This window comes from Aotus nancymaae, unplaced genomic scaffold (genome assembly GCF_030222135.1).
Source record: "Aotus nancymaae isolate 86718 unplaced genomic scaffold, 86718_ANA_hifiasm-v0.15.2.pri h1tg000021l, whole genome shotgun sequence".
NCBI lineage: Eukaryota > Metazoa > Chordata > Mammalia > Primates > Aotidae > Aotus > Aotus nancymaae.
Window position 1 is genome coordinate 28738741 of NW_026988433.1, and position 18975 is coordinate 28757715.

Genomic DNA, 18975 nt, shown 5'->3' on the forward strand with positions numbered 1-18975 from the left:
AATATAATTCAGCAATCGTCTTTACTTTCTAATCAAAGGTAGAATGAGTGGGTTATGATCCCAGGCTAAGATAGGGGTTTGGTAAATATGGGTGCAGCTTAATCTCAGTATAACAATTTAAAAAGATCAGCCAAATTTAAGACTTTTCTACACTGTTTAGCTGGGGTGTAACATCTAGAAATTCAGACCAAAACTGTCAATTGATACTGACCTGTATGAAAAGTTAAATGTAAAAGTTGCTGCTCTTGCAGGATATTTTAAATAAGCACAACTCTGCAAAGCTCATTCCTTTAATTTGCATTAATATGCATGAAGTCTCCCATATTTAGTATCTATATTTAGTTTCCATATACTTAGCAAGTAATAGACTTTTATAACTTAGATGTTAGACTCTCAATTTTTAAAAAATCCTTTCATTCCACTAATTCTGATACCCATCAATTATATTTCACATTGGTTTAATACGATATTTTGATGATATATTTAATATTACCTTTTTATTAAAATAAAAATCTATGTTAACAAGAGATAATGACTGAGAATGCTGTTAGCAGGCACAATACAATGTTTTTAAAATATCAAGTCTTAGGCCAGGCTCAGTGGTTCACGCCTGTAATCCCAGCAGTTTGGGAGGCCAAAATGGGAAGATCACTTAAAGTCAGGAGTTCGAGATCCACTTGGCCAATGTGGTGAAACCCTATCACTACTAAAAAGTACAAAAATTAGTCAGGCGTGTGGCATCTGCCTGTAATCTCAGCTACTCTGGAGGCTGAGGCAGGAGAAATGCTTAAACCTGGGAGGCAGAGGTTGCAGTGAGCCAAGATCGCGCCACTGCACTCTAGCCTGGGTGACAGAGTGAGACTCCATCTCATAAAAAAATCAAATCTTAACCTTAATAACAAAAAAGCCCCCAAACTTACCAGCCCAAACTGCACATTTCTCTCTTGCCTACCATCAGATGTAGGGGGCGAAAGGCAGAGCGTGGGGTCAGCAGAAGAACAAGGTTCCTGGGATGTGGAAGGGGGTGTGGTGGAGCTATGTGGCGGAAGAAGCACTGCATTGTGGCTACCTGCTGGCAGCACGTCAGGCACACGTAGTGGCTCAGGGACTGAAGGGATAACACCTGGAAACCAGCAACAGTGGGGACAAGACTGCACCACCCTGACAGTCTGCACAAAAGGTCTAGCATGAGAGGCTGGTAAACACAGCCAGTAGTCATCAACTAGCATTATGGCCAAGGCTCCTCCTTCAATACAAGGCACTGTGGGGGAAAAACAACTTGGTAATAACAGCCATTCGATGAAAGGATCACTTAAGCTTCAAATAACTAGTGTGACTATTCATCTCAAAGAGCATGACTTACTGGTTTAAGAAATTTTTGGTCTTTCAAAAATAAAGTTAATGTTTATTATGTCTGTATAATCTGTGTATGGATTTTGAAAAAGTCATTTATGTATTTTACAAATTTCTTCTTTCTTTTCTTTCCTTTTTTTTTTTTTGGTTTAAGAGTTAACCAATAAACGCAATTAGATGCTCTGCTGGAAAAATAACATATAATAATTTTTCATCTTGACCTCATTTTATCTGCATGAACTTAGCAAAGATGGTGACAGAACACAATAACCAGTTGACTAAATGAAAACCATAGTTCTGGGAATCCCCCTCCTCCAATATATCTACTAGAACAAATACCAGAAAATGTATCCTCATGCTGAAAAGCCACATATTCCATCCACCAATGTTTAAAATCTGTTCCTTACTAAAACTTTGTACCTAACCTGGGTTCTTGTGGTTTAAACTTAAAGTCAACCAGTGCACAGATTTTACAAAAAAAGCTCTGGATAAGCCTCAACATTTTTAAACACTGTAGGTAAAACTGGTAAGACATAGGAAATTGAAGCATTCAGTTGACCTTAGAATTAAACATTCTGTTTTTAAATTTTAACTAAACTTGAAAGTGCTGTCATTCAGTTCCATCTAAGTGGCATCTCGCCTGAAAAATAAATAAAATAGAAGATAGAAGACAGCTCCCCCAGAGAGTATAAGAAAGTAGCACAGAGATGGGGTAAGGAAAAGAGAAAAATGCTCCCATTCTCCTCCAATTACAATTGCTAGAAATTATGTCCGCTGACCATGGTGAATGCCACAGAAGTTCTCAAACTTTTGCATCTCAGGACTCCTTTACAATCTTAGCTTTAAAATTGAGACTCCAGAGAGCTTTCTTGTTAATGTAGGTTTTATCCACTTACTATATTAGAAATTAACATTGAGAAGAAACTTAAAATATTAACAAATTTAAGAATAGGTCTAGTGCGGTGGCTCATGCCTATAATCCCAGCACTTTGGGAGGCTGAGGCGGGCAGAGCCTGAGGTCAAGAGATGGAGACCATCCTGGACAACATGGTGTAACCCCGTGTCTACTAAAAATACAAAAAAAAATTAGCTGGGTGTGGTGACATGTGCCTGCAGTCCCAGCTACTCAGGAAGCTGAGGCAGGAGAATTGCTTGAACCAGGGAGGCAGAGGTTGCAGTGAGCTGAGATCACACCACTGCACTCCAGCCTGGTGACAGAATGAGACTCCGTCTCAAATAATAATAATAATAATAATAATAATAATAATAATTTATGTTAACGTGTATTTTTAATTAAAAAAAATTTTTTTAATTAGTGAGAAGAATGGCACTGTTTTGTATCTTTGCAATTCTCTTTAATGTCTGACAACAAAAGACAACTCATATCTGTTTCTCCATTCAGTCTGTTGCAACATCACCTGTCATGTAACCTCTGGAAAACTTCACAGTTAACATCCAAGAGAATTACAGTATTATGAAAATAATTCTGACCTCAAAGTATGTCTGAAAGGGCCTCATTCACTTTGAGAACCACTTCTTAGAATATGAGTAGATAACCTGTAGGCATTTGTCACTTGTTGGCAAGGCTTACGCATTGAATAGTCTTCCTTTTCTTCCACCTGTCTGTCACAGTAATCCCTTTCCCCAGCCCTATTCCTAGTAAAACACTGCTCAAGTCTCCTCCAAAAAGGGTACAATACAGAAAGCAATTGAACTGTGGCAGCCTTTTAAAATCAGAAGAAGCAATCCTGACTTTTCCCCCAAACATAGCTTCTATCCTTTACCAGATTTGTACTTTTTTTCCCCTACCATTATACGCGGCTCTGGTTCAGAAATAACCTGAGTTAAAATACTTGCTCTACCACTCACAAGGCCAGGTGACTTGGACAAATCACCTAATCCTTAACGAAGCTAACAGGTTCCTGACCTCATCAAATGGCTGAGTTTAAGAAAGATAATGCACGTTAGCATAGTGGCTGGTAGGAACTAATCCCTTTAAGTTACTAATTCTCTACTTCCTGAAGAAGGGAAATTGTCTGGAACTAAGTCAAGAAGTGCTAGAACATATAACTTCCTTGTATCAATCTCCACCTGAAATGCTCTCTTCCTAACAAATCTCGATCCAGTATGTAGACAGACTAGCATGATGCTATAAATTTTTATTCAGTGTACAAACATATTACCCTTCCACAGCATTCCCTTGGAGACTGGGGGCTTCCTTAACCAACACTCTAAGAGATCCCAACACAAAAGTTCCATTTTATCCAACAAATTTCTCTTCAGTTCCCAATGTTTTTTTCTTTCTTACAACGCCAATAACACAAGCTGCCACAGCACTCAGAATATACAACTGTTCCACTACCTGGGATGTCCCCTCTTTTCTCCACTCCAACCCTTTCATGCCCTTCAAGCTTAAATTAGAAGCCTTTACTTAACAGCCCGTGATATGGTTTGGCTGTGTCCTCACCCAAACTGAATTCCCACGTATTGTGGGAGACACCTGGTGGGAGGTAATTAAATCATGGGGCAGGTCTTTCCCATGCTATTCTCATGACAGCGAATGAGTCTGACGAAATCTGACAGTATTATAAGGGGGAGTTCCCCTGCCCAATTTCTCTCTTTGCCTGCGGCCATCAGGAGCAAGATGTGACTTACTCCTCCTCCTTGCCTTCCTCTGTGATTGTGAGACCTCCCCAGTGATGTGGAACTCTGGGGTCATTAAACCCCTTTCTTTTGTAAATTGTCCAGTCTTGGGTATGTCTTTATCAGCAGCGTGAAAATGGACTAATACACCTTGAGTTGGGTGCTTCTCCTCTGAGATCCCACTGCTACCATCATACAATCCCATCAACTCGGCAAGGATGGGCATCCTTTCATCTCTGTGGCCCTAGACTTTGGGAGCACTACTACCTCACTAGGTGACAGCCTAGTCTTATGGAACCACCACCATATATGTGGTCTATTGTTGACCTCAGGCAGTACATGGTTGACCTTATATAGTGCATTACTGTATTCTGGTAAATGACTTATGAAAAAGAGATTACATTTCAAATGCCTCCTTCAAGGAGCCTCCCCTTAACCCTTCTTCCCAGGCAGCACTTCAACCTCTATCCAAGCAACTTTTCTTTTTTTTTTTGAGATAAGAGTCTTGTTCTGTCACCCAGGCTGGAGTCCAGTGGCACAATCTCGGCTCACTACAACCTTTGCCTCCTGGGTTCAAGTGATTCTCTTGCCTCAGCCTCCTGAGTAGCTGGGATTACAGGCGTGGGCAACCAGGACTGGCTAATCTTTGTATTTTTAATAGAGATAGGGTTTTACCATGTTGGTTAGGCTGGTCTTGAACTCCTGACCTCATGATCCACCCGCATAGGCCTCCCAAAGTGCTGTGATTACAGGCATGAGCCACTGCACCCGGCCTAAGCAACTTTTCTTCAGGGCTATCATCATTAACAGGAATATGCTGTCTTTCTCTATGATAGGGTGAACAATGGTTCTCCAAGGTCGAAGTCTGGATCCCTAGAACCAGTGAATCTGATATGTGTAAAGAGACTTTGGAAAATGATTAAGTTTTTAGAGAGAGATTTTTCCAGGATTATCCCACTAGGCCCAATGTAATCACAAGTATTCCTATAAGAGGGATGCAGAGAGACTTGATTATAGTACCAGGAGATGTGAGGACAGAAGAGGTTGCATTGCCAGTTTTGAAAATAGAAGAAGGGACAGATTGTGAGCCAGGGAATGCAGGTGGGCTTTAGAAGCTGAAAAAGGCAAGGGAACAGATTCTGCCTCAGAGCTTCCAGAAGAAACCAGACCTATTGATATTTGGATTTTAGCATACAACCTCCACAACTGTGAAATAATTAGTGTCATTTAAAACCACTCAATGTTTGGTAGTATGTTAGAGCAGCAATAGGAAACTAATATACCTACTAAACTATGAAGTCCATGAGAGGTGGGCACTGTTCTATCCACCATTCTTTCACCAGTGCCTAGAACAGTGACTGGCAAAATGGGTACTCAAACAGTTGTAGAATAAGTGAATTACTAATCACTTGGTAATACATCCCCTAGGACAAGGGTCTAAAAAGCATGATAAACAGTCATCGAGAATCAAAGGAAAGTAAATGAACCATTACACAGATGAACCATTATCATGGAGGGAGGTGGCATCAAGGAATTTGCTGACTCTTGATCTAGAGAGTGAGCCACTAACATGGAGTCTACAATGAGAAAAAAATTTTTTTTATATATTATCTCATTTAACCCTCACAATAAAGTCTTCCAGCCAAATGTTTATTCCCATTTCATATAGAATAGAGGCCCTTAGAGATAAAGAAACTTGCCCACAAGCCAAGAATTCAGCCCAATTTCAATTACAGAGATGACAAACCTCTTGCTTTTCCAGCTATACTATATACCGTAATTCATATCTCCAAGTACATATCACAAACGTTTTCTACTTTCTTACTGTAAACTTATTCCCACTTGGCAAATGAAAAACCTGATGTTTACAGGTTAAATAATTTATCCAAAGTGCATAACTAGACTGTTATAGAGTGAGGATCTGATGATCCCAGATCCTCTAACCAGCAAGTGGTTCTACCATTCAATAGTTCTATTACATAAAAATATTCTCAAAGTATTTTTAAAATATTTCTTAAAAATATTGTCCTAGTCTGGGTGTGGTGGCCACACTGTTAATCCTCAACACTTTGGGAGGCCAAGGCAGGAGGATTTCTTAAGCCCAGGAGTTCAAGACCAGCCTGGGCAACATGAGACCTTGTCTCTTCCAAAAAAAATAAAAATAGCTGAGCATGGTGGCATGCAGCCGTAGTCTCAGCTACTCGGGAGTCTGAGGCAGGCAACTCACTTCAGTCTGAGAGATCAAGGCTGCACTAAGTCATGATTGTGCCACTGCACTCCAGCCCGGGCAAAAGAGCAAGAGACCTTGTCTCAAAAACAACAAAAATTTTCCTACATTTCAGTTTATTGAACCTGAAAAATTTAAAGTAATCTGTATTACCAAGAAACAAGCAAATTTGCAGTTTGATTCTTAAACGCTATAAATATTTTTAATCTCCTTATTTCTTCAAGGGAAGCAGTCACTTTAATTTCAAAAATGAGGCAATCCATTATGCCGTATCATTTTACTGGTTGGTGTCATGCCAACCAGTAAAAATAAAAACACTAGTTGTTAACTTTATATTTTAACAGCTATTAACTTTAGAGAAGACCCAAAAAATTACCTCTCCTAAGCCTCCAGATTCTCTATTAACGCTTTCAAGTCATCGCTGTCAAATATTCCTAGTAAAGACATGAGGCATTCAACAGAGCAACTGATTGGCAGTAAAGTACTGGGGCGGGATCGTTTTGCTGTCAGTGAGAGTACTTTTTCTTCCAGCAACAGATCTCTGCAAAACCCAAGAAACTTGGTTGGTAGACACATGCTGAAGTGAGGATCAGTGAGACCAAATGATGCTTCCATGACTGCTACTATAAATCAAAGGATAGTAGACACCAGCAAGGGTCAGCACTCTTCCATATGTGAAAGAAGGAATGACTAGTTTAGAAAATAATTGGCCAAGTTTCATGAGAAAGTTGTTTTTGCTAAAACCTCTACTATATTATTGGTGAAGAACCTCATCTCCATACATGGAAGTTCCTTCATCTCAATCTTGGTGTCATTTGTCTGTCTTTGGATTTCCCTTTCCTGTACCACTAGACTTAGTAGGAAAGTTTACCACTGCTATGCATAACAGATGCCTAAACATTTGCTAAATTACTAATGGCAAAATTCCACGACTACCAAACATTAAGCTCCTATAGGAATTGGGGTAAAAAAGCTTATGGGGCATGCTTACTGCACCTTCTCAAGTTGTTTTCTTAATGACCCAAATTTTTGGCAATAATCTCCAAATAAGGTTGTAATTTATATTCTTAAAACAACTACAAGCAACAGAAGGAAAAAAGCTTTTATGGCTTTACACTAAGTGAAGAACATCTAGATGAACTAACATGTTTTAGTTTCAGCAGGGGCAGTTTCCTAGCATTTAAAGCCCTGTTAAGAAATGCAAAATTTGGCTCACACTCGTAATCCCAGCACTTTGGGAGGCCGAGGCGGGAGGATCACTGAGGCCAGGAGTTGGAGACCAGGCTGGCTAGCATGGCGAAACCCCGTTCAAGCTAAAAATACAAAAACATGCTGGGTGTAATGGCATGCACCTGTAATCCCAGCTACTTGGGAGGCTGAGACATGAGAATTGCCTAAACCCAGGAGGCGGAGGTTGCAGTGAGACAAGATCTCACCACTGCACTCCAGCCTGGGCAGCAAGAGAGACTGTCTAAAAGAAAAAAAAAGGCTGGGCATGGTAGCTCACACCTGCAATCCCAGTACTTTGGGAGGCCAAGGCGGGTGGATCACAAGGTCAAGAGTTCAAGACCAGCCTGGCCAACATGGTGAAACCCCATCTCTACTAAAAATACAAAAATTAGCTGGGCGTGGTGGCGGGTGCCTGTAATCCCAGCTACTCGGGAGGCTGAGGCAGAGAATTGCTTGAACCCAGGAGACGGAGGTTGCAGTGAGCCGAGACAGCGCCACTGCACTCCAGCCTGTGACAGAGCGAGACTCCATCTCAAAAACAAAACAAAAAAAAAGAAATGCAAAAATTGAAGCGGGACAAATATTTAAAGTTGTTACATGATGAAACACCACAGTTCTGAAGGACATTCTGTGTACTAGCAAAGACAACAAAGGGACACTAGGGACCAGAGCAGAAGTTTAGTAGATAAAAACTACAACTGGATACCAAAAGATTTTGTGTTCCAAGTATAATAGTTACACAAAAACATATTCTGAGGATACTAATAGATGAAGTTATTCAATTCCTGCCCAGCTTAACATTCAAATATAACAGTTTTTCCATAAATCTAACAGGTCTCTTGTGCTGTTAACAATTCCATGCATTTGACCTTGTTATTCTCCTGCCTAGAATGCCTTTCCCTTCCTTGTGTTTCTACTCACCTTTCAGCCCTTAGCTGATACTACTCGGCAGAGATACTACTTTTGCTGAGTCTAGTAATAGGAGAAATTGGAATATGGATACTCACTCACAAGTTTTTTTTTTGAGTCTTGTTCTGTCACCCAGGCTGAAGTGCAACAGCTTGATCTGGGCTTACTGCAAACTCTACCTTCTGGGTTCAAGCAGTTCTCCTGCCTCAGCCTCCCAAGTAGCTGGGATTACAGGAGCCTGCCACCACATCCAGCTAACTTTTGTATTTTTTGGTAGAGACGGGGGTTTCACCATGTTGGCCAGGCTCGTATGGAACTCCTGACCTCAGGAGATCCACCGGCCTTGGCCTCCCAAAGTGCTAGAATTACAGGCGTGGGCCACCTTACCCGGCCCTCACTCACAAACGTTAAGTCCTCTTTGCAATGATTTTTTTTTTTTTTTTGACAGAGTCTTGCTCTGTCACCAGGTGCCAGGCTGGAGTGCAGTGGGGAGATCTTGTCTCACTGCAACCTCTGCCTCCCAGGTTCAAGCAATTCTGCCTCAGCCTCCTGAGTAGCTGGGACTACAGGCGTGTGCCACCACACCCAGCTAATTTTTGTGTTTTTAAGTAGAGACGAGGTTTCACCATGTTGGCCAGGATGGTCTTGATCTCTTGACCTCATGATCTGCTCGCCTCAGCCTCCCAAAGTGCTGGGATTACAGGCGTGAGCCACCACGCCCGGCCTGCAACGATTTTTTTAAATCATAATGGTTACCCATTCGCTGCATTACAGACACGGTTTTTTGACTTTTGTTTTTTACCCACTCTTTCCCCAACCTGGTAAGAAATCCTTTCTGGGATTCTCTTGGTTCCCTGTAACAGAGAAAGCAACACCTTATCACAGAGCATCATAATTGGTTTTCATAAACTATTATGTTTTGTAAATTATCAAACATCCTTTAATTTGGTATCCAAAACTTTTTATTACAATAGTCTTAAAGGGCATTCAATAAAACATTCTCATTAATATGCCAGTGAATTTTTTTTTTAAATAACAGAACATCATGGCCTTACAAATTACGAAGGAAAATATGCTGCACAGTAAAACAATGTTTTCGAAAATATTTTCTCAGCTTACAAGAGATACAATATGTGCTTCAGTTTAGATTTAACTCTGAGATAACTTCAGAAAAATAAAAACACAAAAAGGATCCTATACTAAGAAATCTTTAGCATGAGGAGTTTATCATAGCCTCAGAAATTTCAAAAGTTGCCACAATATTCTTCCAATCCTGTAAAGTCAAAGATATAACTCCCTGTTTCCTGCCATGGCAACTGGAATCATTTCCCTCACCCATTTGGTTAATATTAATCGGTTCTAATATTGGCAGCCTGTCTTCATCAAGTCTTATTCTTGCAAAACCATCTCTTATAATAAAAGAAACATAAAATATATTCTCCACAGTACGAGAAAAAGAGTTTGGATCAATCACAAACTCAAAATAGGACACAGGAGTATCAGGATACTTTCGAAAGTAGGTTTGCAACAATCCCAAAATCTTTTCTACGTTTTTTTCAGTCGCTTCTGGATAACTACTCAGGTCTAACTTCCTCAATTTTGTAGGCATATTCCCATTTTCTTCCATTCTGCGAACTTTTCTCTGGTGTTCAAGTCGGGGCTTTGGGGCAGAACGTTCTGGCTTGAAAGAACCGAAAACAAAATGGAACGTTTCCGCTTGTACCATCCAGGATGTTGCTTCCTTTTCTATGGCCTCCCAGAAGGAAAGGGTTATATTGTCGTCATAGCCACTCAACTCGTCAGGCTCACCTTCCATCCCATTCAGACCCACGAACACAAACAGGAAGTCACAAAATGCTACCTGATTGAAGAAGTTCATGTCCGAGTTTAGCTGCTTTGCCTTTTCTTTACCCAAATCAGAAGCCATCACAAGAAAGTGGGCATCGAGGGCAGCTTCTCTGGTTCGGCTCACGCCATCAAACAGGACGTTGGCTTCCTCCAGAGCCTTGGTTAAGGAGTCGCTCGCCGAGTTCACCATGTCCTCCCGGTTATGCCGCACGCAGTACGTGAGCTGCCGGTACTGCCTGCGGATGCTGCGGTACTTCTCCTCGTCAGCGGTGAGCTCCAAGAGCACTGGGTCAATATCGGCTTCCCCGGAGCTGAGGTCGTGGGAGTAGCCCGCCGCCCTCACCGCCACTTTCATCTTCGTGGGCGCTCCCTCCTCCGCCGCCTGCTTTGCCGCGTACTCGCTACCGGGGATGATCGCGAGCTGCTCCTCTTCTTCCTCCTCGTCTCCCTTCCGGGAAGCTTTTTCACCCGACATGCTGGCCATGGGTCTCTTTCAGGTAAGGCACCTCCCAGCGCGTGGAAACTCGTGTGGAAACTGGCTGCAGTCGGAGCCGAGGACGCCCACGCATGCGCACTAGTGGCCAAGGCCAGGGCGACGCGCCCCCAGCACGCTCCGCGGGAGGACAGCCCCGCCCCGCCCCGGCCAGGTTCTAGGCGCTCCCTCACAGGCCCGCGCCTTGATCCGAACGCACGCGATAATGGGCGTCGACCCCACACGCGACTAAGGTCCGCTCAGGGAACAGCTATTCTTTTTCAAAGCGTTTACCGACTGGATCACCTCACTTATAAAGAGACACTTTTGGACAACTTTAGACAAAACTGTTGAGGAGACTAAAGGTCCTGCACTTTAAAACCATCGCTGCCATCACACACTGCAGTGAGGTCGACCCAGGGTTTTGTTTTTTTGTGAACTAAATCTGGCTGGACCGTAAACCGCCGGTGAGGCCAAGGACCGTGAAAAGCAGAAACTCCACTACAAACAGGCTGAATTCTCAATTATTTTGCAAGGTGGTGTCTGGACTCATTATACAAATATAGATCGGGTAATTCCTTTCACAGGTCCTCTTAAAAACCAAATCCCAACATCCCATGGGGGTGGGGGGAGCCGCCAGTATCCGTGCTAACCCCTTTAGGGTTAGTGGATGCTGGGCACGCGCATTACTCAAGTGAACTTTGGCTCTCCACCACCCACGAGTGGAAGAATAGAGCGGGTACAGATCTCTGCAAAAGAGCAGTTTACTTAGAAGCTTGCCAACAGCTAAAGGCCACAGACTCTGAATGGGTAATAACTCTGAACCCTAAAAGGTGAGCAAAGCTATGAAGATTTCAGATACAATCTAAGGATATGAAAGCTTAATCTGTAAATTGGGTGACTACACTGCGTTGGAAAATTTACCCATTGGATTTAATGGAGTCACTGGAGACTCAAGTGCAGTTAATTTGGTATCCAAACTTTTTGGATATCCGCTTATCAGTCTCACCAGTAGCCAGCAGCAAAGTAGACTTAACAGTGGGAATGAATACATCTTGTTTTTAAAGAGAACATGCACCCAACCATGAGGATCAACAGCTGTTCAAGCCTGCAATTAAGTATACCTTAAAAAAAAAAAAAAGGACACCCACAATTGCACCTGTCCAATTGCCAGTTTCATAGCACCAGGAAGTAAATTAGCCCTACCTTCCTTTATGCATCTAAACTTGTTCGTGTTTCTTAAGCATTTGCAGAAACTTTCTTGCAAATGCACAAAGAGCAAAATCTAGCGGTATTGTTACTCTAAAATCCTTATATTACCATTTGCTCACAATTATTTTTTTAACTAGGGGTAATTCTGGGAGATACATGCATTTTTCAAAAAACATGATGCATTATGGTTAGTTGTACATGTATACATTGTTGACTTCTTAAGAACAAAAGCTGGGTTTTAGATCTTCCAAACATAGCTATTTTTACATGGATGACTCATGTACTGAATGTATAAATTAAAATAGATTTAAAATTGTCCTAGCATCTACTGCAAGTCATTTGACAGCAAAGATTAAGTTAACAGATTCATGGAAGTAATCCTATACAGAGAAAGTAAAAGTTGACTGCTTTTCAGAAAAAGTCAGTTCTTATCCCTGTTCTGAAATAAAGGAAAAATGACAGAAAGATAAGTTGAGACCCCGGATCATTAAAGGATCATATCTTTCCCAAGTCTGGCCAATTACAAACTAGTTTTTAAACCTGTTTTAAATCTTAGGTGAAAATACAGTCAAGAATTCCAAGACCCGGCCGGGCTCGGTGGCTCACACCTGTAATCCCAGCACTTTAGAAGGCGGGCAGATTACCTGAGGTGGGAGGATTACTTGAGATCAGTAGTTCAAGACCAGCCTGGGCAACATGGCGAAACCTTGTCTCTACTAAAAATACAAAAATTAGCCTAGCGTGGTGGGGGCACCAGTAATGCCAGCTACTCAGGAGGCTGAGGCAGGAGAATAGCTTGATTCACCTCCTCTGGGAGGCGGAAGTTGCAGTGGGCCAAGATCACACCACTGCACTCCAGCCTGGACGACAAGAGCGAGACTCTGTCTCAAAAAAATAAATAAATAAAAGGCATTCCAAGACCCAAATCACAAAAAGTCTGCTTTTACACTGAACGATATTCTTGGGAGCTTCTGACATCCACTTTAAATTTAACAGAAGCTATTTATAAAAGAACTCTGAAAGACAAGCCAACCCTTCCCACCCTATGATGCCTATTTTCTCCTGGCTCAGAGGAAGGAAAACAGGCTGACACCAATTTGCCACATAAAGAGCCTTTCATCTAAGAATTTCAAAATGCCTCAGAAAACTATATTCTCCCAACCTACTTATAAAGTATTACTAATACCATTATAGGGATTTCTCAGGAGATAACAGCCCACACAACTTCCTCAGAGCAACAGAGCATATCAAGGCAAGCATTATTAAGTTGTGATTTACAGTGCTGAATGCATTCTAAGCTAGATTCCCCAATAACTTTATTAACATGTAACTTCAATCATCCTAAGAAGGGCAGACTTGCATTATATGCCACCTTTAAAAATCTGCCTTTAGACAGTGCTACAAAGTAAAACAATCTCAAGTCTAATAATTTTCCCCAATCATATAAAGAATGGGTTTTCCGTGCTGGTGAAATCTTTAAATTAAATCATTAAACAGTGATTCTCTAACCTAAGGTCCAAGTGCTACTAATAATTATTGAAATGCAGCTTAAAAAGAAGAAACTGCACTACATAATTTCAAGTTACTGGTAAATTTGTCTATGACTAGGAATAGAAAGCAAGAAGTGCACTGGTACTTCAAAGAAATCAGTAGAGTCTACTTCTTCCCACAGTATAGACTAGTTCAGGCAACCATGAGACTGAGTTGCCTCAGAGATCATTTAGCTCCCCTCTTCCCCCTTTTTCCTCTTTCTTTGCTCAACTACCCAGGGTTCATTACAACTCTCCATTTCCTTTCCTCTTTTCTTCAGTCTTTTCTCCTATATTATTTTTCAGTCCCTTTTCTAGTTTAAGTTAATTCCAAGCATTCCTAAGCTCTTTCCCACAAACCATACTGCTCAACACAAACATGATAGCATGGATGACAAAAGTCACATGTCTCCCTGTAACCAAATAAAGGAAGATGTCCCATGGAGTCCACTATTTTTTTCCAGTGAGGTTTTGCTTTAAGATTTATCTATAACAAATGGATTTTTAAGAGACTTTTTAGAGCCAAACCCAGGAATCAGTCAAGTTTGAGTCCCACACTCTAACATATATACTTATCCTATCAGCTACCTCCCTAAACTTTTCTGTTCCTTCTTTCATAGCAGCTTTTTTCCCTTCACACCACCAGGGCATCTGTTTTAACATTGAGTTGTGAAGAAATGTGGTAAAACTCCTAGTTTAATTTGCCAGAGTAGCAGGATGTTAGGTAGTTTCTCTTTCATCTTAATTTTCTTTAAGGTTATGTTTGTAGGTATATACTTTGCTTTTCTTGTTTTTTTATTATTAAAAGTAAACTTTGCTAAAGACAGGTATCTGTTAAAAAAAAGAAGAGAAAAAAGATATCTGTATTTTTTTTAAATGAAAATTAGTTTCTGAAAAGACCACAGATTGTGGGAAGAGACAATCTCAATTCCAGTCTTGGCTTATTAGCTCTTAGTATTATCTTAGCCAGCTTGCTTAACCTCTCAGCCTCCAGCATCTTCATTTATAAGACAGGAACACTACTACTGTTGACCCTTGAACAAAACAGCTTTGAACTGCGCAGATCCACTTATACCAAAAGCAATAAAAAATACAGCATTTACCCAACTCTGCCTGCTCCTTAAAGAGAAAAAAACTTGTGAGAAATAAAAAAAAATACTGTATTTGCAAAACGTGAAACCTGTGAATACGGAGAGCTAACTTCCCATATATGCTGGTTCCACAGGGTAGACTTTGGGACTTGAGCATGTATGAACTTGGGTATTCGCAAAGGTCCTGGAACCAACCCCTGAGGATACCAAGGGATAACTGTATTTAAACCACATAATTACTATAGTGAATGAAAATAATGTATCTGACAGTGTTTTCAACTACTGAGTAGGTACTTAATATATCAAATAATCCCAAAGATAGCAAATGGAAAAAACTGTATACAAACCAGTAGTTTCACTTCTGAATGTTGCTTTAGGAACAGAAAACTTTTTTTTTTGAGACTGAGTCTCACTCTGTCGTCCAGGCTGGAGTGCAGTGGCTCAATCTCGGCTCACTGCAACCTCCGCCTCCAGGGTTCAAGCGATTCTCCTGCCTCACCCTCCCGCCTCACCCTCCCTAGCAGCTGGGACTACAGGCATGCTCCACCATGCCCGGCTAATTTTTGTATTTTTAGTAGAGACGGGGTTTCATCACATTTAGCAGGCTGGTCTCGAACTCCTGACCTTGTGATCCACCTGCCTCAGCCTCCCATAGTGCTGGGATTACAGGCATAAGCCACCATGCCCAGTCCCAGAAAAAATATTTTAAAGGTTAAATCAGTAAGGAGGAACACAGGAATATATTCCACTATAACAAATACTGGTGGAAAGAAATTTGCCATATAACAAAATAAAAAAAAACCTGCTAAGGTTTCAACTATTCAAAGTGTTTACGGTAACACTTTGAAGGGTAAACCTCTGTACCAGATACTCTGAAGCAGATCCACAAATAGTCTGAGTTTATATGCAAAATTATTTATGTGCATTTTTCTCAGGAATAGCTCCTTAGATTTCAGCAGATTCTTTTAAATCTAGTAACCAAAAGAGGCTTTGAATAACTGCTTTATTCAAATAAGATGGCATTATTATTAGAGAAGTAAAAGAGTCTCGCTAAATAATCTGGACCCACTCAATTGAAATACTTTGGTTTAGATAAAACCTCCACCCTTGCTCTGTGGTCAAATCATATACTTAATGACACTTTAAAAACCCAGTGCTGGCTGACTTGCCAAGCCTCAAGAATATAAACAAGGGTGTGAGATGAAAAGAACAGAACCTTTAAGGTTACAAGAGCCTCCACAACACCTCAGAAGGCAACAATGACTAGTAGTGTTATTTTGATAGACAGGGAGGGTAAGAAAGCACTGGCTGTGTAGCTACTAAGGGACGCAGCATTCAAGGAACTCCACTAAGGGATCAGATGGAAATGTCTGCATTGTTAGTTTCCACTTACTTTCTTCAGCAATTCTAACATGAGTCTATCAGATTTCTCACTCTGCCATATAAAGTGGTTGTGATCATTAAAAACAAAATCATATACGAGCACTTGTTATTTATTTTTTGATAAAATAAAATAAATGTGTATCGTCCAGGCTGCGGTGCAGTGGCTCGATCTCAGCTCACTGCAACCTCTGCCTCCTGAGTTCAAGTGATCCTCCTGCTGCAGCTTCCTGAGTAGCTGGGATTACAGGCACCCACCACCATGCCCAGCTAATTTTTTCTATTTTTAGTACAGAAGGGGTTTCACCATGTTGGCCAGGTTGGTCTCAAACTCCTGACCTCAAGTGATCCGCCTGCCTGGGACTATAGGTGTGAGCCACCACGCCCAATCTGACAAATCAATTTTTAAATAAGTACATTGCTCTATTGCTCTACAGACTTGCGTTATAGATTACAAAGATAGTGCCTAGCCCGGTGTCAACACAGGTGCTCAATAAGTACTAGCTAATAGATGTCAAGTGACTTCCTTCCCAATTGACCTGGACACATCTGCATAAAATGCTGAAGGCAGACAATGATGCTGTCATACAGCTTTTAATTCTGAACTGCTTTCCAATATGCTGCCTAGAATCTCTTCTGAACAACCTAGAGCTTGGTTCCTGATGGTCAGCTCGTCTTCAATAAAAACAGATACCTTAGAGCTAAATCCTTTAAGTGAGTCTCTTTCAGCCCTACCACCATCCATTCACTCAACACATATTTACCGAATGCCACTAGGTATTAAAAAATAAGCCGTCCGGGCACAGTGGCTCACACCTGTAATCCCAACACTGTGGGAGGCTGAGGCGGGCGGATCACGAAGTCAGGAGTTTGAGACCAGCCCGACCAACATGGTGAAACCCCGTCTCTACTAAAAATACAAAAATTACCTGGGTATAGTGGAGCATGCCTGTAGTCCCAGCTACTCGGGAGGCTGAGGCAGGAGAGTCACTTGAACCCAGGAGGCAGAGGTTGCAGTGAACTGAGATCATGCCACTGCACTCCAGCCTGGGTGACAGAGTAAGATTCCATCTCAAAAAATAAAAATAGCCTAGGCCAAATAAAAGTCTTTTGTAAAGACCTTATCTCTACAAAAAAATTAAAAATTAGCCAGGTGTGGCAGTATGTGCCTGTAGTCCCAGATACTCAGGAGGCTGAGGCAAGAGGATTGCTTGAGTCCAGGAGGATGTCGAGACTGCAGTGAGCCATGATAGTGCCACTGCACTCCAGCTTGGGTGAGAGCAAGACCCTGCCTCTAAAGAAATTTTTTTCCATATACAGAAGATACTAAAATATATCATTCTTCTCCTAAAGGAAGGTGGAGGTAGGCACAGAAGAATGAAGTTCATTCAGCAAGCATGTAATGAATGAACACCTGCCATATGCCAGCACTATGCTAGGAATACCAAGATTTGCATGGGCCTGACCCTGAATCATGAGCACACCACACAATGTCATCAAGGACACAAGCATGTATCTTAATAGCAACAACATAAAGCCAAGTTCCAGAAGTATGAGTACACAAGAGTGAGCTTTGCGGGCAAGCAGGCCTAGGTTCCAGCCCTGACTCTGCAGCTTAACTAGCTGTGTAATCTGGGCAAGCTCCTTAAATTCTCAAGGCCTCACTCAGCACTTTGGGAGGCTGAGGCGGGTGGATCACCTGAGGTCAGGAGTTTGAGACCAGCCTGACCAACATGGAGAAACCCCATCTCTACTAAAATTACAAAATTACCTGGGCGTGGTGGCGCATGCCTGTAATCCCAGCTACTCGGGAGGCTGAGGCAGAAGAATCATTTGAACCTGGGAGGCGGAGGTTCTGGTGAGCCGAGATCATGCCATTGCACTCTAGCCTGGGCAACAAGAGCGAAACTCTGTTTAAGAAATAAAAAAATTCTCAAGGCCTTCATTTCTCATCTGTAAACCTGGTAATACCACCTCCTTCAGTCCTTCACAGGACTGTTGTGACAATTTAATCAACTAGTATTTTTTTTTCTTTTTTTGAGATAGAGTCTCACTCCCATCAGGCAGGCTGAACTGCAGTGGTGTGATCTTGGTTCACTCCAACCTCCACCTCACAGGTTCAAGTGATTCTCCTTCCTCAGCTTCCCAAGTAGCTGGGATTACAGGCATGCACCACCATACCCTGCTAATTTTTATATTTTTAGTAAGACAGGGTTTCGCCATGTTGGCCAGGCTGGTCTTGAACTCCTGACCTCAGGTGATCTACCCGCCTCGGCCTCCCAAAGTGCTGGGATTACAGGCATGAGCCACCCCACCCAGCCTCTAATCAACTAAGTATTACAGCATTTAGAGTCTAGCACATAATAGGCATTCAATAAATGAAAGTTACAATCATTAACAGGCATATTCACTTAGATATCTGCTGGGCTCTAACATATGCCTAGGACCACAGGAAAAAAGAATAAGACTAGCTCTCTGACCTCAATATGTAAGCCAAAACATTATCTTGGTGATTCCTCCTTTTCCAAAGATAAAGATTTGTGGGAGTGCCGTGAGAACAGAGGAGGAAAGGCATGGAAAATTTTGGTCTTGTATTCTGAACAGTTAGGCAGTTAGAAAAGTGGATTGGGGTAGGAAGAGTAGATAGGTGTTGAAATAAAGAATAGAAACAAGGAAGAAAATTGTAGGGAGAAATATTTTAGCTGCAATGGTATTCCCAGGAGCCTCCAGTAAATGAGGGAGCAGAGCAGGAGATAACCAGACAAGCAGGTTGGGCCTAGACCCTGGAGGGTATTGAATACCAAGCTAAGGAGCTCCCACTTCATTTTGGATGCAGATCTGGGGCCAGTGAGCAGCAATCAGGAAGATGACTCTGGCAACAGGAGCTGGAAGAGTAGGGAAATCCGAAGTGGGAGGCCAGTTAAAGAGTGATGAAATGGTCTAAGCAAAAGTAAATAGGGGCAAGAGGCTGATGCCTAGAATAGTCAGGCGCTGGTGAGTAAACAGAAGTGACAAAAAATCTGAAGCCTGTACCACCAGAATTTTGATGCACCTGTTAAAGAACAGATACACAGCAAAAAA

At 41.7% G+C, this 18975-nt stretch overlaps 2 protein-coding genes across 3 annotated transcripts in view; both read right to left on the minus strand.

The window, feature by feature from the left end:
- The window catches only part of TXNRD1 (thioredoxin reductase 1), a 61070-nt gene that overhangs the window by 35254 nt on the left and 6841 nt on the right, over window positions 1–18975 (minus strand). The window contains exon 1 of one of the 2 annotated variants that reach the window (XM_064379902.1): window positions 17666–17683. The exons of the other annotated variant lie outside the window; for it this stretch is intronic. Coding sequence (XP_064235972.1) covers window positions 17666–17683 — 18 coding nt within the window. Of the gene's footprint in view, window positions 1–17665; window positions 17684–18975 lie in introns of those variants that run through there. 2 annotated transcript variants of the gene reach the window in all.
- Window positions 9039–10779, minus strand: EID3 (EP300 interacting inhibitor of differentiation 3). Its single transcript, XM_012469204.2, has one exon. It carries the CDS (start codon window positions 10692–10694, stop codon window positions 9573–9575), a length of 1122 nt encoding a protein of 373 aa, XP_012324627.2. The 5' UTR covers window positions 10695–10779; the 3' UTR covers window positions 9039–9572.

What these genes read in the sequence shown, in the direction of transcription:
- EID3 (XM_012469204.2), bottom strand. Translation starts at nt 10,694, where the DNA reads ATGGCCAGCATGTCGGGTGAAAAAGCTTCCCGGAAGGGAGACGAGGAG.